This window comes from Triturus cristatus, chromosome 5_2 (assembly GCF_964204655.1).
Source record: "Triturus cristatus chromosome 5_2, aTriCri1.1, whole genome shotgun sequence".
NCBI lineage: Eukaryota > Metazoa > Chordata > Amphibia > Caudata > Salamandridae > Triturus > Triturus cristatus.
Window position 1 is genome coordinate 56,607,588 of NC_140588.1, and position 23,020 is coordinate 56,630,607.

The 23,020-nt window shown below is 45.0% G+C and overlaps 1 protein-coding gene across 1 annotated transcript in view; it reads left to right on the top strand.

Annotated features, from left to right (window-relative positions):
* TMEM245 (transmembrane protein 245) overlaps positions 1–23,020 on the top strand; it is a 648,028-nt gene that overhangs the window by 295,613 nt on the left and 329,395 nt on the right. Inside the window, exons 8-9 of the mRNA XM_085606845.1 lie at positions 16,148–16,230; positions 20,074–20,164. Coding sequence (XP_085462971.1) covers positions 16,148–16,230; positions 20,074–20,164 — 174 coding nt within the window. The remainder of the gene's footprint in view (positions 1–16,147; positions 16,231–20,073; positions 20,165–23,020) is intronic.

Sequence of the window (23,020 nt, forward strand, 5' to 3'; positions counted from 1 at the left end):
GCATTTAATATGCGGGTACCCACCGAGTCAACATCATGCTGGAGCGACGTGAGTTTGCCCTGGGTGTCTGCATGAAGCAGCTCCAAGGATGCAGTGATATCTGACTTGAGATCTTTCTGAAGCTCTTTCTTGAAGTCCTGTAAAGAGGTGAGGAGGTCCTCCCGTGTGGGCGCCATCTTGTTCTCTGTGCCCCTCAGGAGCATCTCCCCTTGGTCGGCAAAAAGTAGCATAAAGTCAGAAGGCACAACCCGCAGGTGCAGCGACAGACCCTGTGTACTTGTCTCGCACTCGCACTCAGTTCCACCTAGTGAAGTCTTCACTCCACAGGGTGACGTGCTCAGCAACACCAAAACAAGCGCCTCCCCTTTATATGTGTAAGTAGTCTCACTCTTGTAGATCTTCACATAGCCCCCCCCCCCCCCACTCCCCAAATCACTAGTCCTAGCTGGTTATGCAGCACCTGTTGATCGATAGGCACTTGTCTGTCTCTTGTTGCGGACATCAAGCCTTTTCAGTCTAACCAAGGGATGTCTTGTGCAGGTGCCCTGTTAACGTCTAGCATCAATGCGGCTGCCTCCTCGCCGTATCATAATAACTCTCTGGTGGGCCCCCTCCAAGCCTCGGTCATTGCTCCACTTCCCCTTTGGTGACCAGACAGCTGTAAACCCGCACTCAACGTGGAAAAGCATCCTCAATATCCTGTGCCCTGCGGGTCCACCATCTTAAGGTGAGGCTGCCAGTTCCGTTATAGATATTCTACCACAATAGGCCGGGACCAACAACTTGCATGGGCACCCGCCCAGCCCCTGTGTTGCAGCGTGTTCACCCCTCCAAGGCCACAACTCCCGACATCCCACTCCGGTCTCCACCAGCAGGCAAGCACCGGGCAAGCCAACATTGTGCCGATTCGCTGTCCCCGCCGCTGTCTGCTTTTTGGGTGTAGTTGGGGTTGGAGCCACCTCTCGCTCCACCCGCTTCTCCACCGCACTGCGGTTCTACCACCAGGGGGAGTCACCTGCAGTGCCTCCCAAGCCGACTGATGATGTCAGCATCACGGCCCATCAGAGTCCCAAGCGGCACCCATAATGCTGCAGTTTAGTCTCTGCGTCTATCAGCTTCTAACAGCATCCAGCTTGTACGCAGGCGAATCACGCCGTCTAAGTGTTGTCCCCCATGAAGTCACTCATGTGCCACTCGTTGCGTTGTATTAAGAGTCGATATTAACAGTCATGTCTGGACCTTGCTCCCAACTTGCAGCGGATCCCTCATGGATCACGTTCACTCGGCCATCTTGGTTGGCCGCGACCCCAACCATGCCACTTTTGTCTTTATCGCCACTGTATTTAGTTTATTTTTTCGTTGGATTTAAGATAGTTAGCCAATATTTTCCCTGCTTTGTTCCCTTCCTAACTATATAGCTTATAACACATCCAATTGGCCGCACTCTGCTCGTCTTACCAGCAAGTTGCCCCAAGGAACTATGGTCCATGTAGTGGCGACGGCGAGTATGCCTGTGCCACAGTTTTAGAAGAAAGTAAGTGTCGCATTAGCCATCCCTGGACACGTGTTTCGAGGTAGTTGCCTCTCGTCAGCAGGGAGTAGGTGAGTGTAAGGGGGTGCCGCGTAGACTGCCAAAAACGTATTAACAGGTAACGTACCATACATGGCGCGCAGGTGCTGGTCCAGGGCTCGTCAGCCCAATGGCTCAAGGGAGCCTCAATACAACACATCCAATTGGCCGCACTCTGCTCGTCTTACCAGCAAGTTGCCCCAAGGAACTATGGTCCATGTAGTGGCGACGGCGAGTATGCCTGTGCCACAGTGTTAGAAGAAAGTAAGTGTCGCATTAGCCATCCCTGGACACGTGTTTCGAGGTAGTTGCCTCTCGTCAGCAGGGAGTAGGTGAGTGTAAGGGGGTGCCACGTAGACTGCCAAAAACGTATTAACAGGTAACGTACCATACATGGCGCGCAGGTGCTGGTCCAGGGCTCGTCAGCCCAATGGCTCAAGGGAGCCTCAATACAACACATCCAATTGGCCGCACTCTGCTCGTCTTACCAGCAAGTTGCCCCAAGGAACTATGGTCCATGTAGTGGCGACGGCGAGTATGCCTGTGCCACAGTGTTTGAAGAAAGTAAGTGTCGCATTAGCCATCCCTGGACACGTGTTTCGAGATAGTTGCCTCTCGTCAGCAGGGAGTAGGTGAGTGTAAGGGGGTGCCGCGTAGACTGCCAAAAACGTATTAACAGGTAACGTACCACACATGGCGCGCAGGTGCTGGTCCAGGGCTCGTCAGCCCAATGGCTCAAGGGAGCCTCAATACAACACATCCAATTGGCCGCACTCTGCTCGTCTTACCAGCAAGTTGCCCCAAGGAACTATGGTCCATGTAGTGGCGACGGCGAGTATGCCTGTGCCACAGTGTTAGAAGAAAGTAAGTGTCGCATTAGCCATCCCTGGACACGTGTTTCGAGGTAGTTGCCTCTCGTCAGCAGGGAGTAGGTGAGTGTAAGGGGGTGCCGCGTAGACTGCCAAAAACGTATTAACAGGTAACGTACCACACATGGCGCGCAGGTCCTGGTCCAGGGCTCGTCAGCCCAATGGCTCAAGGGAGCCTCAATACAACACATCCAATTGGCCGCACTCTGCTCGTCTTACCAGCAAGTTGCCCCAAGGAACTATGGTCCATGTAGTGGCGACAGCGAGTATGCCTGTGCCACAGTGTTAGAAGAAAGTAAGTGTCGCATTAGCCATCCCTGGACACGTGTTTCGAGGTAGTTGCCTCTCGTCAGCAGGGAGTAGGTGAGTGTAAGGGGGTGCCGCGTAGACTGCCAAAAACGTATTAACAGGTAACGTACCACACATGGCGCGCAGGTGCTGGTCCAGGGCTCGTCAGTCCAATGGCTCAAGGGAGCCTCAATACAACACATCCAATTGGCCGCACTCTGCTCGTCTTACCAGCAAGTTGCCCCAAGGAACTATGGTCCATGTAGTGGCGACGGCGAGTATGCCTGTGCCACAGTGTTAGAAGAAAGTGAGTGTCGCATTAGCCATCCCTGGACACGTGTTTCGAGGTAGTTGCCTCTCGTCAGCAGGGAGTAGGTGAGTGTAAGGGGGTGCCGCGTAGACTGCCAAAAACGTATTAACAGGTAACGTACGACACATACTTTTTTGTAAACACTGTGGCACAGGCGTACTCGCCGTCGCCACTACATTGACCACAGTTCCTTGGGGCAACTTGCTGGTGTGACGAGCAGGGTGCGGCCTATTGGATTTGATTTATTACGGCTCCCTTGAGCTATCGGGCTGACGAGCCTTGGACCTGCACCTGCGCGCCATGAGAGGTACTCTACCTGTTTTAATTACTTTTTGGCAGTCCACGCGGCACCCCTATACACTTACCTGCTCCCTGCTGACGAGAGGCAACTACCTCGAAACACGTGTCCAGGGATGGCTAATGCGACACATACTTTTTTGTAAACACTGTGGCACAGGCGTACTCGCCGTCGCCACTACATTGACCACAGTTCCTTGTGGCAACTTGCTGGTGTGACGAGCAGGGTGCGGCCTATTGGATTTGAACTATACAGCTTATCTTTAACCTTTAATTTTCTTTTTGTGAATCTCAATGGGTTTTCTAATGTTAGTAACACATTTGGAATATTCACCCATTTTAGTTTTTTGCATTGGAGTGTGATAAAGTGGAGTGTGGTACAATATACTGAAAGAGAGCGTCGTAAAGTCTACTATGGTACAGTATATTGTGGTATAGTGGACTGGAGTAAAGTGGAATCAGGTATACTGGAGTGGCGTACAGTGGAATGGCGTAAAGTGAATTAGGACACAGTACAGTGGCATATTTTGGAGTGGTATAGAGTGTAGTGGCGTACACTACAGTGGTATATAATGGGATTGTATAGAGTGGAGTGTGGTAAAGTAGAGTTACGTTTTGTAAATATTGTAGAGTGTATTTGCGTCCACTGTACTGGCAAACAGTTGAGTAATATATGCTGGAGTGCTGTACAGGTTAGGGGTAAATATTGCAATATTGGGTACAGAAAGAACGTACTGTTGAGTGGCATCCAATGGAGAGTGGTACAGTGGAGTGGCATAAAGTGATGTAGCGTACATAGGAGTGGAGTACCATACAGTGGAGTCATGTATAGTGGGCTTACGTAAAGATGAGTATGGTACAGTGTAGTGTTATAAATTTAAAATCCATAAAATGCAGTGGCGTATATAGGAGTGCATACAGTACAGTGGTTCAGAGCATGATGGCGTACCCTACAGTGGGGTACCGTGCAATAGGGTACAGTGCAAGGGTGCATACTGGTTTAGCATAAAGTGTAGTGCTCTAGAGTGGATTAGCATACACTGGAATAGCATACACTCCAGTACTATACTTTGAAGTGGGGGCATAGTTGAAAAGCTTATAGTGGAATAGAGTAAAGTAGAGTTGCTTACAGCAAATAGCTTACTGGTGCGAGCAGTTCAGTGTAGGGGTGCCCAGAAACTGTCATACACAAAAGTATAGCAGTATACAGTGGTGAACAGTATAATAGCATAGAGTTACGTGTTGTAGACTAGAGTGGCGTGGAGTAGAGTGGACTAACATACAGTAAATTAGCATAAACTGGAGTGTTGTAAAGTGGAGCAGCATACGTTAAACAGCGTACAGTGGAGTGGTGTAACGTGAAATGTTATACAGTAGAGTGGTGTAAAGTGAAATGTGTAAATTAAAGGAAACATAGGTTTAAAGTGTGTGAAAAAATGTCAGTTATATCGGCAAAATATATATATTCTAATATATAAATGTAAGTTTCCTGTTTGTATATGCAAATAGTGTAAGTAATGTTAAACGTATACGTTATTTAAAATGTACTTATATATTGTGCTATAGTATATCATGCTAAGTTCATGGTATACCACGGTACATGGGTATTCCAACTGGGTATGGGATTGGTTCATGGCTGTGTTTACCTAAGGTAAAAAAAAACAGCTTTATAGGTTTTATCTCAAATTTCCATTGTGTGGTCAACGTTTTGCTGACTTATGGCATAGGGTGTTACATATAATTATTAGGTTTTATTATTATTAACAACCTATTAACAGTTTATTTTAGTGGTCATAGGATATCCTGTTTGTTTATAAATGTGTAGATATTGACCTATGGATTTTTAAAAATATTTTCTCCCTTAATAATTTTGGACTCACTTGCTGAATCACCGCAAAATTTAGCATACTTGTTTCCCACCTGTTTCATTGTGGTAGGAGTGAATGTTTTGTGGGGTTTAGTGGGGGGGGGCAAACAAAGGGGGTTGGTCCCAAAACATATTTAATTGCAATGTATTTCACATATACTTTTGTATTTTCCGCTCTATGAAAACCGCCAGTCTCATTTTGTTACAATGTGGCAGGATTGCATATTATTGTGCCCACGTGATTATTTTTTGTAGTTTAGGTAAGTAGTGTAACTAATGTATATGTTTTAAGGTATTTAAAGTTAGTGGTATCTGTTGTTGCATTATTTTAGCGAAATATGGGGGTATTTTGCGATGGTACCACAGTACATAGTGAGTACAAGTCATTAGCTGATTGTCTAATTATTGGCTTTAGTTAAACACAGCTATTTTGTTTTTAGGTTCACTTTGCTCATGTTCTGCATTATGCCTTTCAATGTAGGTAAGTATTAAAGTGTGGTATTTGTGCCCTAACTATTATCACTTTAGTAAAGTGGTAAACGGTAGATCAAATTATTCGAAGATCCAATATGCTTTTTTTTTTTTTTAAATAAATAAAAATACGGAGAGTGTGGTAGTATCGTGGTACCCCAACAACATTTAGTAAGATGAAGTCTTTTTTTTTTATTTGTATACATTTTTACAGCAGTGTACTCTGGACTGCGTTTTTTTTTCTTTAAAGTAGTGCAGTCATTTTTTGTAATTACCATGCTACTTAGTACACTTTTCTATATATTTACATCTATAAAATATTAAAAATACTCTTTATTATACTATATTTATAAAATATAGTATCTTATAATGTATTTGCATTTTGTTTTCTCGATACAGTGGTACTCTTGATATTGTTTTTTAAATATATATATATATATATTCCCTACATTTTACCTCTTTACTAAAATGGTAATTGTTATGGGAAAAATACCAAACCTAATGCTTCTTTATTGAATGGCATAACGCAGAACACAGGGAAACTCGAAATGAAACAATATGGCTGCCTTTAACTTTTGTAAAGCCAGCCATTAGCCAATAATCTAATGACTTGTCATCGCTATATGCCTCGGTAGTACTGTGGTACTACTGCGGCCACAGATCTAGCTAAATTAAAAATACTTACAATGTTTAAAATACTTACCTCAAAGAATCATCACGGCACCGTATTATATAATCCTTCCAGATTTTGTAAAAATCCTACTGACGGTTTTTGTGCTATGTGGTAGGGGCAGTAGGTTTGCAAAGTTTCGCCGACAATCGTCAAATAGGTGTAAAGTTATTAAGAGACAAAAATCCCTATCTCCGGTCAACATAACTGATATATTATTCCCTTTTTAAATATTGGTTCAATGATTGCTTTCTGCCAGGTCTGGACCAAGGGTCCTGCTATTGCTGATCTTATGACATTAGTGATTATTGGGCCCCAAAACTGGGGTAGTGTTTTAAACATGTCTGAAGGGATTATGTCTTGACCTGGGACTTTGTTTGTAAGAGAACGTTTGCTAGCTAATATGTTGTCTGACACTTCGATTGACTTGCTCAAAGCAATAGCCGGCTCCGGGTCCTATTGGCCCTGTTCCTTTATCACCATGAGGTCTGTTAAATAACCAGGCTCAAATCTTTTTGAAAAATGCTCTACCCATGCTTCCGCAGCAATGGCAACGTCAATAATAGGACTATCATAGCCTGAAAGGAGGTGGCAATTCGTAACCTTCCTGAAGGCACAAGAGTCCTTCATCCTACTTGCTGCCTTAAGATCTTCCCATGCTGTATCCCGTATTTCAACTAACTGGCTTCAATAGCTTTTTTTATAAACTCTTTTAACCTGGGCTACTTCTAGCTTATACCAGGATTGGTTTTTGATAGCCAGTTTAAGGGTTTGTGGACTTGGGTTCAAGCATGATTGAACCAGCTAGGGCTAATGCTGGCTGTAGACGTGTGTTTAGTCAATTTCACAACAATATACACACTCAAAGCAGAATATGCCTGGATGATATCTACAGGAAGACTTTCATGCTGTAAACAGTGGCAATTTGGGTCTGAATGTTCATCACCAGATCCCTCATAAAGAGTTCCTTATCAATCTTATTCCATGTAATCCTTAGGCCCTTGTTCTTTTCCATTTTCGATCCTCTTTTGGGGGAATGTTGGAGCATTCAGTACTAAGGTCCATTTTTAAGTCCAAGGTGATGCCTGGCTGACCTGTTGGTGCGTGTGGAGAACTGCTGCCCTGACTGCTGCTTTCCTTGCAGCGCCTCGCGGAACCCGCTTCGCGGGTCCCGCTTCGAGGGGTGTGCTGTCCTGGACCTTTGGACCCCTGGAGTTGTTTCCTTGCCAAAGCAGAGCCTGCAGTGGGTGTGAGTGCGCGTGGGCAGGGCTGCGAGCTGCGGGACCGGGACTACATCTCCCAGGAGTCCCCGCCAGCCCTAATTACAATCATCTGGGCCGCTCTCCCTGCCTGCCCCGCCCCCACTAACGAGAGACTCTATTTTTTCAATCTGTTATTCCCGCTGCGCGGGAGCGCACGCGGGAGCGTCCCGGGAGAAGCCCGGGACAAGGGCGGGACCGTCTGTGGCCGTCAGAGGCCGGAGTAGGCCGGGCTGGGCCTACTCTCTTGCATCGTCCATTCGACCCCTGGTCCTATTTTCTGTCACAGCCCCTTGCCGATTATAATCCATCACTCACATTATGCCGTCCCCGACAAGGGAGAGTACCCCATTGAAGCCGGGAGGATTTAAAAATAGGACCCTAGAGAATTATTTCTCCCGGGCGGTGGGGGAGGGGGACAAAGAGTGCAACCTGTCCCGGTTAAGGGCAGAACGGAAACGCTCAATAGATAACTTGAAAAACACCCCCCTTGGAGAACAACCCACTACGCCCAGGGAGGAGTTGTCCCTAATAGATGATGTCCCACTCCTGCTGAGGGATTGTATAAACACTCCACCAGTTGCAGCCATGAGTATAGTCCCAGCTACCAGTCCAAGCCCTACAAGGGTGACCATTGATTTAGTCTCCCAACCCCCCCCCCAGCCTCTAAGGCTAGGAAAGCTAAACCCAAGCCAGTTACTACACAAGGAGCACCGGGGCCCCCTCCTAATAAACGTAGGAGGAAATCGAAGGGAGCCCAGGGAAGGAGTAAATCCAAGATCTCTCACTCGGACTTTGGGAAGTCTTCAAAACCCCCCGTATTAGCAGCGAAATTACCGGCTGAATCACACCCCAAACCTATTGCCCGGGAGGATCTAGCTCCCGCCCTGATAAAAGACATAGGAACTAGTACCGCTAATGTCCCCCTCTCTGTTGTCCCGCTTGGAAACCTGGAATTCTTGCTAAGGTCTCTATTACTACCGATTAGCGAGAGTATAAAAAAGATTGAGATCAGACTAACTATTCTGGAGGCCACACTAGGTAGTCTGAAAATCCCGGCTGGTCATCAGGGAAGGCATCTAGAATCTACCCCCGCCACAATAGCCCCTCAACAGCCTGTAAATAGTGCAGCAAACTTAGTCCCTCTACAAGCCGCAAATGCGGCGGCCCCGCAAAAACCCCTAAGGCCCAAGCCTGCATCAAACTAAGCCCCTTAACTCTAACATGCCTACTCCTCCTTCAGGCCCTGTTCATCCGGCACAGCCGGTAGATAGTACCACACCGACTCCCCTAATGAAGCTTCCCTTGAGACCACGCAGACCTAACCTACCCCCAGAGACTAATGATCTCACTGTAGTCATGGCGGGTGTCCCCTCACTCGAAGAAGGTGAAACTGAGGATTTTTGTGCCCTGAAAAGTAGGGTAATTAAGTGGTTAAACATAAATAGACCCCTCCCGACACACCTTAATAACGAAATCATAATGGTAAGAAGGGTGCCATGGGTGGGGAGAACATACAAATCTATTATAGGGGACTGCATATTGGTGAGTTTTAGGGACACAGGAACGGTGTCCTACATATGCCAAGGGAAGAATAGATCCAGAGAATCCACTATCCAAACCCTTCGTGTATCTTTCTTTTTCCCCATTATTCCAGTCCCATTGCAGCCGCCCCAAATTCATGACAACTGGGAGAGGGTTGGCGGGAGGGGGAGACACTGGGCCTTCAACCCTAGGCCATTATTTGGCCGACCAGAACCACCCTTGCACACCTATAACCGGTTTACTTGCCTGAACGGTCTAGAGGGGGTGGATTGACAAACAGATAATGTCCCCCAGGGTCACATGGATAAGGGCGTTTTGGTAGAGGTGGTGGAGGAGCAAAACTCTCAGGCTCAGCAAACTCTACCGAGTGGTGTGGGGATTTCCATGTTTGCTGAACCTAACGCTACAGCCATAGAAGGTATAGGAGGGGGACATGGGCTGGCTACGCAAGGGTCATTACAGGAGATACCATCAAGGCCCCAGGGGGGTTCAAGACGGAGGGGAGAGGGAGTGAGATTCATCTCCTGGAATGTAGCAGGCATAGCGGGCAAATTTAATAACAAGGAATGGGTTGATTTTATTAGAAAATTTCAAGTTATATGTGTACAGGAGACATGGGCCTTGGTGAATAATTACCATCTACAGGGGTACAAGTGTTTTATTGTCCCCGCCCGAAAATCCAGATCAGGGAGAGCAATGGGCGGTTTGTCCATCTACGTAGATTTAGACCTCCCAGGCTCCTGGTCCTCCCCAGATTGGAACTCACATGGGATTCAGGTAGTTCGGTTCCTCGGAAAGGGGTTAAGATTTTCTGTTCTTAACATCTATAACACTGAGATAGTAAACAACCATATCCCGCTACTAGCTGAACTAGACCATAGGCTGGGACAAGAAACAACATTCCAAAATAAGGGGCCGCCGCACGGGCTGCTTTTAGTGGGAGACTTTAATTGCCACCTCTGTCCGGCACTGGTCAAGGTAAACACAGACTGGTCACAATGTCCAATGAAAAAGGGTCCGCATTTTTCTCATACGTCTACTGGGTTGGCTCTTAGGTTGCTTCGGCTTAAGTACGACCTAGAGCATACCATTAATATGATAGACCCACAGTCGGATGGTTCACTCCCACCAACTTTCAAGGGCAGGGGTTGCTCATCTATTATAGATTATATTTTGGCCTCGAGATCCCTGATAAACAAAATAATCAGTGTAGGGATAGATTGGAGCAGTTTTAGTGACCACAATCCCCTTGTTTTGATGCTCTCGTATAGGGTGGGTGCTGGAACTAGAGTCCACCGCTCAATTGAGGAGAGGGTCACAGATCAAGGTAGGAGACTGAAACGGTCCAAAATAGATGGGGTAAAGTTTTATAAAACTTTGGGCGACAAGGGCCGACTAGCCATTAACGACTGTCTAGACCTAGAAGTCCAGTGACCAAGGGTACTGGAAGCATTTGACCAGATTGCTAACCTGGTTGATGGCCTACTTAGGACCAGTGCGCCCACATGTAATCTGGTAAATCCCCGGTGGTTTGATAAAGACTGCTCTAAGGCACTGAGGGAGTTGAAATGCTCCCTTAAGCTAAAACCAAGGGACCCTAAAAAAATCAAGGGGTGCAGAGAAAAATATAAAAAAGAGACCAAAAGGAGGAAACTTGCCCTGCAGGCAGAAGCTTGGGCAGACTTAAGAGAGGCAGGCGAAAGAAGGGATCTAGCGGGATTTTGGAGAATCATTAATAAACCGACCTTTCAAGAAAATGTTTCCCCAGAGATAGGGGTTAACATCCTCCCGGAGCAGTGGGTCACACACTTTAGGGGTCTATATAACCATGAGCCCGGTATCCATGTAGAGTCACCCGTAACCACAAGTCAGGTTCCCTCGGTAGTATTCACTCTTAAGGAGATTACTGCAGGGATGGAGGGTCTGACTAAAAATAAAGCCCCGGGGCCGGATGGAATTCCCCCTGACCTATTTCTTAGTAATATAGAACTATGGGCCCCGCTGATGACCAGGGTCATAAATACTGCGACCATTTGCGGCCTGCCACTATCCTGGTCTAAAGCGATCATCGTGCCAATCTTCAAAAAGGGCAATAGGGATGACCCCAAGTGCTACAGGCCCATTTCCCTGATTGACGTATCGGCTAAACTTTTGGGTAGGGCAATCCTCAACAGACTGTCCGAGTGGTCCGAAGAGAATAACATCTTCTCGGACACTCAATACGGGTTTAGGACAGGGAGGTCCACCAGTGACCAATGCCTGAACCTTTACATGCTGACTGCCAAATATACTCTGGCCAGTGATGAACCCATTTATATGGGATTCATGGATCTGGCAGCAGCATTCGATCACGTCAATAGAGGAAAGCTGTGGGATATGATGTTAAGCATGGGGATTGAGAGTGGTTTAATTACCATATTAAGGGAATTACACAGCGACACCACGGCCAAGGTTCGATTTAATAGGGAGGGAGGATTGTCTGACTCTTTTCCCTGTAAGAGTGGAGTCAGACAAGGTTGCATTCTTGCCCCTTTTTTGTTCTCCATTTATATTAATAACCTGGAGCAGTTTCTCTTGGGGTTAAAGGCAGATTCCCCAAGGGTCGGGGCGCGGCATATTCCTGTTCTGCTTTACGCAGATGTCGCGGTTCTGCTTGCACGCACACCTCGAAGCTTACAAATCCTGATAGACGGGTTTGTTAGGTTCATGAGTACACTGGATCTATCTGTCAACCTGGGCAAATCATATGTACTCCTGGCCGGCAAAAAACCTTCCTCTAAATTTACTTATACAATAGGCACCCATACTTTAGAGGAGGTCAAAACGTTCTCTTATCTTGGAGTAACCTTTGATGGTGCTTTGCAGTTTAACTCTTTAGTGGTGGAACGTTGTAGCAAAATGATTGCCTCTAATGGGGCTATAGCTGGATATGGCAGGAGGCTAGGTAGATGGAGCCCGGAACAGGTGATGAACTTGTATGGCTCCGTATCATGCTCCAAAGTAATCTATGGGGCAGAAGTATGGGGCTTTGTGAACACCACTAGATTTCAACAGGAAGAAAACAAATATCTGAAATCTATCCTGAGGGCACCACCAAGTACCGCTGGAATCATAGCTCATAGGGAGCTAGGGAGACCATACTTGGATGACCTGTTAAAACTTAGGCCAATTGTGGCCTGGCTAAAAATATGGGTTAATCCAGATGCGCATCTAAGCAGAGAAATTTTATTGGACTGCTTGGATAGGACCCATTGTATGCGCATCCCCTGGCTTAAATATGTAAGAAACACCCTTGAAGATTTAGGCTTTGGAAACCTCTTCACGAACCCCACATCAATTTCAGCCCAGCACAAGAAACAAGTAGGGGAAATTTTCCTAGAGCGGAAAACCCAATGTAGAGCTGAGGCTGAAGGTGTTAAAAAGACTGTGAGGGCTCATAATCTGGTAAAGAGTGTGGAGGGTATGGAGCCTTATCTGTATCTTGTGCATAATGCACAAGATAGATTTCTTATGTGCCGTTTTAGACTGAATTTACTTCCTTTTATGTTGGCCTCACCAGCAGGTTTCACCACGTCAAATGAGCAGAAGGGACCCTGCGGCTGCGACAACAGGTCTCCGCAGGATTCACTTCATTTTGTTTTGCTCTGTCCCTATTTCTCTATGCCCAGGCGCAGATTTCTTGTAAATATTTTAAAAAAAGCCCAACAGGAATGTGCCAGGGACGCATTAGTCTTTTTGCAAAAAGCCTCTGATCCACTAACATTGTGCTGTATTATGAATTTTATTAAGGTTGCGGTCCGATTAAAGATGACTAGGGGAGAGGAATGAAAGACTTTGGATTTTCCTTTTTTATGATCCTGTATGTCGGTATCTCTATTTGCACTAACTTTGTATAAGGATCTTGATTAATGTTTAATGACTTTTTATCCATGTATATATATGTGCTTTTATGGTGTTTTTTAATCACCGAATAAAGATTTAAAAAAAAAAAAAAAGTCCAAGGTGAACGGATTATGATCACGTAGCAGTGTATAAGTACCTCATGCTTGTGGAAAACTGAGGTCAGATCTTTTGGGATTAATATATAGTAAACTATGGAACATTAGCCTGACCCAATGAACGTTGTTACTACACTAGAAGTAGAGCAATTAGAATCTTGAACAAATATCATATTTCTTGAGGCAACTGCTCTACTTAAAGTGTCTCCATATGGGGTATGCTTAAAATGAGACAGGTAAGTAGTCTTTCTCCCGGAGGCCACAGGCCATCATGATTTTAGGGTCACTGCAGATATTAAAATCCTCAACCCATATTATTAAAAATTCCCTGTTGTGATTATTTTCAATCTTACATAAATGGGCCTCCACATCATTCAGGACCCTAGTTATGGTTCTGACAAAAACATTATGGTGGAAGTTAATATCAAATCAAATGGTTTCTGCAGTTTCAATAATAGCATTTGGCAATAAGGCCTACTATATATTTTATGGACAGTCATGCCTACAAGAATAACCAAAATGAAAGTTGCCAAATCACCCTTTGCTCTTCCTGAGGTTGGTGGGGTGCTTAGGACGCTAAATTAATATACAGGGTGTCTTGTATCCATGTCTCTTGGCAACAAATAGATTCATGCTGTCCTAATAGCTGTGCCCAATCGGGATTACTTAATTTGGCCCGTAGGACCACCACATTCCAAGAGATTAGGTTCCAGGTCTTAAAGAGCACATCATTATTATTAGTCACAGACATCTTAGTCTTAGGAGAGGAATTGAGTTCATGTCCATCGCCGGGGTGCCAAAGATTTGTAGTGGTAAGCCCAGCTGTTCTAGAGAAAACGCCTCAAATCTATTAGAAACTGGCACGCTACCCCTGAGAGATAGATATGCAACAATGTCTCTTATCGGGTTGGTGTTTTGTGTCATTCCAGTAGTAGATCGAGGATGTTTTGTCCTTGGGCTGTAAGAAAAGCCCATGGGTTGAGATTGAATACCTCCTTGCTGAGAGATTGATGGGTATAGGCAATGTAACATGGCTTACACTAGGTTTGGCCACTTGAAATTAATTATACTGCAGTAATATTCGTAGGCCCAGCCCTCGTAGACTCTTCTTACAGAAATGATCTTCTTTGACAAGTCCCAGGTCCAGCTTAAGTGTTTCCCCAACCAGTGAGTCACTTTGCTCAATAAGGACAGGTGGTTTTCTATGCACAAGGAGTCTATCTTTGGAACATTCTCAAGTATGATTGGATAAGGAGTACATTCTGGAGGAATATGAGGGCGAACATCAGATTTCTCATTTGGGCTATTGTGATGCTCATTTGAGACGATTCCGTTACCATAGGCATCCTCTTTTGCCTCCCGCCCTTCTTAAAGATCATAGCCTCCCTCTGAGGAGATGGTCTAAGTACCATCAGATTGTCACACAGAAGCTTATAGACCCAGCCGGCTTCCAATTGCATACTTCCAAGGTTGGTTACCTTATGTGAATGCGCATTTTGCAACTGGGCACTTAGCTGATCAGTGTTTTTCAGATTCTGGGCGTGACTCATTGCTTCGGTTGCTCTTCCTTGGGCTAGGTGAACAGTGTCTAGCTTTCCATCTAAATTATTCAATTTCGTCATTACCAAAGAGCTGATATTACGGATCTCTTTTATTTGGCTGTCAAGTCATTCTAGTCTCTCTAGACATTTGCCACAGAAGTCTTTAAGGTCTATTTCTCTTTTGTGACATCCTTGGCTGGCTTCCTCCCCACTTTGCTAGCGGGCTTCTTGGCTTGAGTGATTTGCTTGGTTGATATTGTAGGGTTAAACAGTGAGGTATATTGTTTGCTCCACGTTAACTACATTAACCAATATTTTCCTAATTCTCTTGGGTGGTGGGCTCTCCGATAGAACTATAATCTCTAACTCTGCCAGCGTTGGTGGATCATAGATAACGCATGCATTTAGCTGGGTGATTTCTGATTAGACCCCATATGGGATAGGTCAGTTGTGATCACTGTTAGTTCATTTGGTAAAACATGGGTGGGGGAGCAGCCTGGGTTAGAGAGTAGTTGCCACGGCCTCTGGAGTGCGGGCCATTAGTACTTAAGAGATCCTCAAAGAAGTATCCAAACTGGCCTCAGCCTGGCCACTTTCAGCGTCAATAGCACCCATAACAGACGAAAGGAACTTGGTGATGGACTTAGAGACCACCTTTCCCTCTCTTGGCACACGTTAGGTTGGCTGCCCCTCCGCTTGCCCATTTTCTATTGCTAGGCCATATGTATAATTAAATATAAATAAGGGGGAGGGGAAATGCACTTCATACCTTGAGATCCTTCGATGGACTTATTTTCACTGCTGTCCCCCAAGAGTTTGCGACAAGAGTCTAGAAAAGGAGCCCAGCCTCGGTGTTGGCCCGGGAATATGCCCATGCGCGTCATGTGCTGCAGGAAGTGTCCTACGATAATAAGCGTGCTGCGAGGAGCTGCAACCCGTTCTTACCCATGAGAGAACTGAGGGACTTTGTCCCACCCCAACCACTGGCCTCCAGAAAAGGTTTGGGTAGAGAAATTCTGGAAAATGAGGTCTACGCTGCGGTAGGTGTCCTGCGCTAATAAGCGCACCGCAGGGATCTGCGTCCCCTCTTTGCCCTTGCAACGGTGCAGGCAGAGAAACCTGAAAAAACGAATCCGAGGCACCCACTCCTTTACTATTCTACAACAAAACGGCCTCCTTGTTCATAGACAGACGTAAAGCAAAGAAAACTGTCCACATAAATCATAAAACAGCCTGATGTCTTAAGTTTTCTCTGAAAATATTTAAGATCATTGTGACCAACGTCTGCTTCTCCCTTTTCTTTGTTAAAGAATGTGTCCCAATCAAAGGTTCTCTTCTGAATGGTTTTTCCTTTCTCTGCACCTTAAGACTCACCCGAAACACCTCCCCCTCCCCTCCCCATTAACAACTCTGCAGAGTATGCTTTTACTTATGTCGGTGCTGTTTATTTTTTTAATTACAGGTGCACCAGGAAAGCGTTCACATCATTGAAATTACAAGCAACCTGATCAACGAAACCGTTTCCAAACACCCTGAGTGGGCAAAGTAAGTTTAACTTGATTACAGAAAAGTTCTTCCTCTTCCCTTTTTTAGGTCGAGCCTGGGCAGCGCATGCCCTGCTCTGCGAGACATGCTGTATTGACGTAGGGACTTGAAGCTCCGCCCACTCTTTGCCCACATTTTTCATAGGTTTGTTTCATTGTACTCTGTAAACTGTGGCTGTTCATTGGTCAAAAGGCTTAGTAGTCCCTCCTTAGTACCGCCTTGTCTCATTTTGTAACCTCTCATGACGACTCCCCCTGTTACATGTGTTTTTGCTCTGTAGGCTTTAATTACAGCCTCCCAGCATAATTTTCTGAAATAGCTTTGTTCTGCCTGTCGTTGCAACGCTTTTTTAAAAAAATTTATAGCACGTATTTTTAATGCAAAAAGTCTTGCATTTGCGAGAGTGTAAGCTATTGGCATTGTAAATGGCAATGCCTTTTATTTATCTATTTTAAAAACAGCACACAAATAAAAGGCATTGTCATTTACAATGCCAACAGCTCAAACTCTCATAAATGCTAGATCTATTGCATTGCAAATGCTTGTTCTGTCATGCATTTGTATACTCTTCTTTCTTACTCGGATTGTTTTGTTGCTGCATCTCTAACAATTTTGCACTTCCCTGTTCTTCCTTTTGTGTTTTTGCAACAGGTCATATTTCCCCTTGTTCCTTGTTTATACTTTCGTATCTCACTGGCCCTTAATCAAAGCACTTCCCTGTACAGATAAAGACCTGATTAAGTGAACACGGACTTCTATTTCAACTTTCTTCTTTCCTCTTCTTGTGTCGTTATACTTTTTACTCTTAATTTCCTTGTTCAAGATTAGCACCTTATCATGCTTATTTTTTTGTCCCTTGCCTTCACCTTTCTGATAGATATATTTTCCTGCACATTTCTTACATTAAGAATATTCCACCTAGGGTCAGGCTTATTCCGATAAACCTTTTCCCCAGCAGTAGCTCTGCAGTGCTGCCTGGTGGCTCCATGCCACTCAAGCAAAGACTGCCTGCCAGACATGATATCACCAGTGCATAATAGTCTTACACCTACGTGCTAATGTCAGATCTTGTTTTTTCTGTCTCTCAGCGATGTGTTCTCGAGTGTGCTCATTTGGCTTTAGACAAAACTAGGTGAAATATCTCCTAATACAATTTTCAGCATTCATATGCTGCTGGAAGTGGATATCTGAGTTAGATTCTCAGAACATTGTCATTCTACAATGAAGTAGCAGCCTGCGATCCAGCTCTTCTGATGCATTTGAAGACCATCCGGAATTGGGAGGCCAAGTTATTCTTGGCCCAGACCCTGAAAGCATGCCAAGGAGTAGCCCTTCTCCTATAGGTAAATCTTCTGTGAAGGAAATACTTTACAGAAGATATTCTCTCAAACAAACCCACAAATGAGCCCCTTAGGAAGGAGAAATTATCTTGCTTGAAGAATCTGTACCATTCACAGTACTGTTGGGAGTTATGTTGCTGCTCCCCAACAGCGGCCTCTTCCTTGTTTTTGGACCAGTTTCTAAAGCTTTAGAAGATTCACCAGAAATTTCTGACTCCTGCTGACCACGTGCATGTAGGCGCCTCTGTCAGGCTATTTTCGTCATCTTTGATGGCTCTGGTACCCTCTGCATTTCTTCCCGATGCTGGTGCCGCTCCTTCGGCCTTGATGGCACAGACCCTGATGCCTCAAATTCCACACCTCTACAGATTCTAACCTCAGCACTTCAAAACAAGTTACGGAATGCGAAGCCATTCTCAGTGTGCCCAGGCTACCCACGACTTTGCTGCTGGAGCCAGTCTTGGCACAACGTTTGGAAATATTGCCAGTGCCACCCTCCAAGTAATCTAAAATTATCCGGGTTGCACTTGCACCACAGAAGGTCCGATTTTTCCTTGAAGAACAATCTTTTGTTAGGGCCCAGACATTTCCCTGGGTGGATGAGCTATTTTTGTCTCCAACTATGATGGCACAACCATGTTTGATAAATGTTATGGGTGCTTGGGGATGGTGATTGAGAGGCCAGCAATTTGCTCCGTCCTTCTTACTTTGATTTTATCAGCGCTCAGAAAATGCCTAGATACCTCTTCAGATCTAAACATCCCTTGCCTCTCTGATGTCCTGACAGAGGAAGCATCTTCCTTTACCATAGTGGGGCGTAAAGCTGCAGAAACTCTGGAACTGACTTTACCCTCTGAGGTACCACTGTCTGAAATTGTGACCGAAATCATGTAGTGTTTCTCTTATGTTGTAGAACATTTGCTCTAATTCAATGAGACTGTACTGTAACCCGCCTTGGCTGCCGGTGAGGCAGAGGCCCTTGCCCTGCTGAACAACGAGGACCCATCATGGATCTCTGACTCTGAACCTGTTCTTTCTGCAGAGCAAGAGTTCAAAATGCTGTATTTGAGCCAAGTTCTGCTGACCATGAATGCTGGGACCTGGTAGTCTGGCCTAAAGCTCAAGGGCACCTTTTCCCACCTCAAACAGTTTTCCCTGCTCAAAAGGCTGTATAAAGTACGTAGGCTTTGCTAAAGCCCCTTATATGTAATGGCAAGCAAAGGGGTATTGCAAAATGCATGTAATTTATTTCATGTAAATACGTGAAATTTGGCGGAAATTATGTGGAATGCAGATCTATATTTAGCGTTGTATTTGAGGGAGACATGCATCCTTGGTTAACTTTTGGATGCTAAACACATTTCATGCAAGAAAAGCACAAAAAACATGAGTGCTACGATCAATATGACCTGCATTCGACCTAGTCGCATTGATCCAAAGCACTCGTGGTAAACATTTTCTGCCAATAGCGTGGATTTACACAATGTAGCATAATGGGATAGTTTGGGGAATTCTTTATAAGCAGCATGGCGCGAAATTAGACAAATTACACCAGCGTAATTAAAATGTTGCCTGGGCTTAATTCGAAGTCAGTTGAGCGAGACTGTGCCAGCTAAAGGCTCACAATTGAGATCTGTGGGAAGCTATGGCCAATAGAAGACAAGCATTTGCAATGCAATAGGTCTCGCAGTTACACGAGGTTTAGCTATTCATTTTTGTAAATGACAAAGCCTTTTATTTATGTTTTAAAAAACAAAACATAAATAAAAGGCGTTGTCATTTACAATGCTAATACCTCATACTCGCGTAAATGCGAGACCTATTGCATTGCAAATGCTTGTTTGTTAAGTTGACATGAAGTTGGCAGGTCTTGCAGGATTGCGGTTTGTCATTCCGTCAGAGTTCCGAGGAAGGCGGCCATCCTGGCCAGGGTCAAGCCACGCCCCCTTGTCACCTTACTTGTAATGTGCCCTATCACCTCTCACTCAAAAATGTCAGGAGCGTATGTGTGGTGTCCATGGGACTTCCACTCCCACCTCCATAGTGCAGCCCGCGGGGAGAACACTAAGAGTGTGCCACCTATATGCGACACACTGTCAGTGCTCCTCCTGATGGGCATGTTCGCCTCTACTCCCGCATCGTTAATACGGCACGGGCGCAGAGGCAAAGTGATTCCCTCATTTGCATGAGGCCATGTCCCCATTGTAAATGAGGGAATGCCCTCTGATGATAGCTCATGGAACTACATGTTCACCAGTGAAATCCTTATTACAGAAGGAGCTGCACAAGCGTCTGTGGCCCCTTCTGTGATACCAAAGTGCCCCGGGGGTGCAAAGAGTGGGAACACACACCCATTGTTCAACTTTTTTTAGATAATGAAATGTTAGCAGAATTGAGTTGATGGTGTCTGCATGTATTCTCTCCAGTTGCATTCAGTGCCTGTGAAGCTGTTTGACAATTGTGTTTTTATGTTGCTTGTTAATATTTTCTATGTTTTGCAAAGCTGGCTTCCTGAAGCTCAAGTGATCCAGAAAGCTCTAAATTCAGCCGCCAGCAACGTACATCAGTATGGACGAGAGTGGATAACAAACAAGGTACAGACAGTTTACTTTCCAAACCTTGTTTAGAGCGGTGAACATTAACATCTACATCACTGCTGGCTTTTCCTGCTTCCATTCGAATTCCATTTCACTTAAAATTGTAGTCCCTTATTTTTATAGCTGAAAGATGAAAGGACCCTTTTGACTTGCTGCCTATGATATTTGATTTTCACTATAACCATAGCCACTGGAATTATGCGATTTTTTTCCGTTGTGGCAGTGTCTGCATGATTATGAATTTGTCACATCCATCCTCTGCTGCATAATGTACAGATATGTAGAAGAAAATTACTTTCTAGCTTAAAAAGATCAAATGGTACTAAAAATGCTGCAGCGTGTTGCAGCGCAGAGAAAGGCCTGTCTCAAAGGTTGACTGGTCAACTTTCTGTTGCTTATTGCAATGTTTTGATTTTAAACTGCTACTAGTGAGGTGAACCCCTATGAGCAGACAGTGTTAAAAAGTGTAAAAATGGCAAAATAATTAAGAAATACTATCACAAAATGTGACTCACAACGCTGCATATTTTGCTGTTTCTTGCTGCATAATTCAGTGAACCCTGCTGCATAATTTGGTCCTCCCCTGCCACATAATTCCACTTTATTTTGGTGTGGTTGTTTGCATGTTCACATACCCCTGCTGCCCTTGGAACACCCAGATACCAGGGCCCATAATATACAAACAGTGCATTTTCATTGTTTGCTGGTGCACCTTTTTAAACGTGCACCCAGCGCAAGCAATAAAAATGTGCCGTATTAGCATGAATGCTCTGCCCCCAGGGCAGCCGTGAACTTGCGATGCCTTGGGTCAGTGCATTCCTGTGAAAAACTGAGCGGCTGCTTTGAAGTCGCTCTGTGTTTCTCAGAGCGGGTGGAAACTTGTCAGCTCTTTTAAAGGGGATTATAGATCCCCGTGCAGGAGGGTGCAAAGAGTGACTGCACTCACCCACAAGGGAATGTCTGGGGAGTCCATGGGATCCCTTTTGCTCCCTCCAGAGTTGCTGCTATCAGGGGGCACACTGACAGTGCCCCCACCTTTTGGGTGGTGTAATGTCAGTGCGCCTCCTGACAGCTTCTTTGCCTCTGCGCCAGGCACAGGTGCAGAGGCAAATCGATTCCCTCATTTGCATGGTGCCACACCCCCACGAAATGAAGGAACACCCTCTGAAAATAGTGCTGGCATTTTATATGCATCAGTGCTATCAGTATTACAGAATAGGCCTCACAAGTGTCTGCGGCTCCTTCTGTAATACCAAAGAGCCCGGGGTGCGCAAAGCAGGCACAAACGCTCGTTGCATCCCCGGGGCATTTCCGTAATACGGCCCCAGAGAGGCACAACCCTTGGAAGCACTAATGAGTAACTAGTATATAAGTGGTATTGCTGTGGGATGCTAGACATATAGGCAGGTACAAGCACCAACCTACACAGAGGGGCTGCAGATTCGGAGGGTGTTTACTTCAAAGGAGGGATAATCATAGAAGGCCCAGTAATGCATATGGTAACATGCACAATGCCGTAATACCAGCAACTAAGTAAAATGATGCCAAATTGGTGAAATACCAGTTAGAGCAGAAGTAAAGTTTGGTAGTAAGGTGAAAGAACCATGCCCCTTTCTAAAGACTGGGATATGCCTACACCTGTAGATGTACATGTCATGAGTGAGGTAAGAAGTGGAACAGCAATCAAAGTTGACAACCTGAGCAGAAGATGCACAATATTTAAAGGCCCAAATGTATCCTACACCTGCTATTTTGAAGGATTTCAAATTTTGAGCAAGAGTTTCTGCCCAAGCTGTTGAAAACTACCAAAGGTGAGCGAGTGCCAGTTGGACACTAATTCAGTCATGGCTCAAACCCTAGTTAAACTGATAATATGCACAGGGCAAGGTGAACCAAGTACTGCTCTGTAGGTTATGACTGACCGAAGAATAGAAAATCAGTCCATCCGATTTTCTATGTTTTCTTTTGTATTCCAGCGCCACTTGAGTAAGCATCCACCTGCACTTCTTAAAGCATGACTTAGATTTGGTAGGGCTCATTTTTCCAATCTTAGACTATTTCTTTCTGATCTTATAGAGGGGATGGATTACAGAAACGTTGGTTTGAATAACTTAAGTTGATTGACTATTGGTACACCACAAGGGTAGTAAAGTAAACAGGAAACCCTGGTTTGATCATGCGTGTTCAGAGACACATAAAAACTTAAAACTGGAGCTAAAGAGTATACCTAGGAATCCTTTGGAGGTCCAGCGTAAGAGACGGCTTTACAAGCTTGCAATAGTAAATCGCAAAAGGAGCTAAAAACTGAGGCTTGAGATAAACTGTTAGGCCAGTTGCAGTAATGACCCTACCGCATTTTGGGGTGTAGGTAACTCAATTTCTCTTTGGAAGAAGTTACCCTGGCCTTGAGCTAGAGTAAGGGGGTAAAGCCCTGGGACTTGACGGGGTTCCCATCGATTTGTTTAAAGCTCATTTGGAGCTTTGGGGCCCTGTTTTGACCATTGTTTTTAAATCATGTCAGAGTATAGGGTTCCTTCCTCATGTTCAGAGTCCCATATAGTACCAATAAATAATGAAAGGAGACCGTGATTCACCTGCTAATTACAGGCCCATCTCCTTGCTAGATTGTCTGGTTAAGGTCGTGGGCCATATAATTTTAAAGTAGACTCCAAAGTTGCTGGGATTCTAACAACATATTTTCTGACTAACAATATGGCTTCCGAAAAGGTTCAGGGACCACAGTTCAAGCCATCAACTTAAACCTGATCATGTGCAAATATGCCCGCATTAAATGAGGCAATTTGTTTTAAATTTTTGTTGATCTCGCGAATGCTTTTGATTCAGTAATTCACA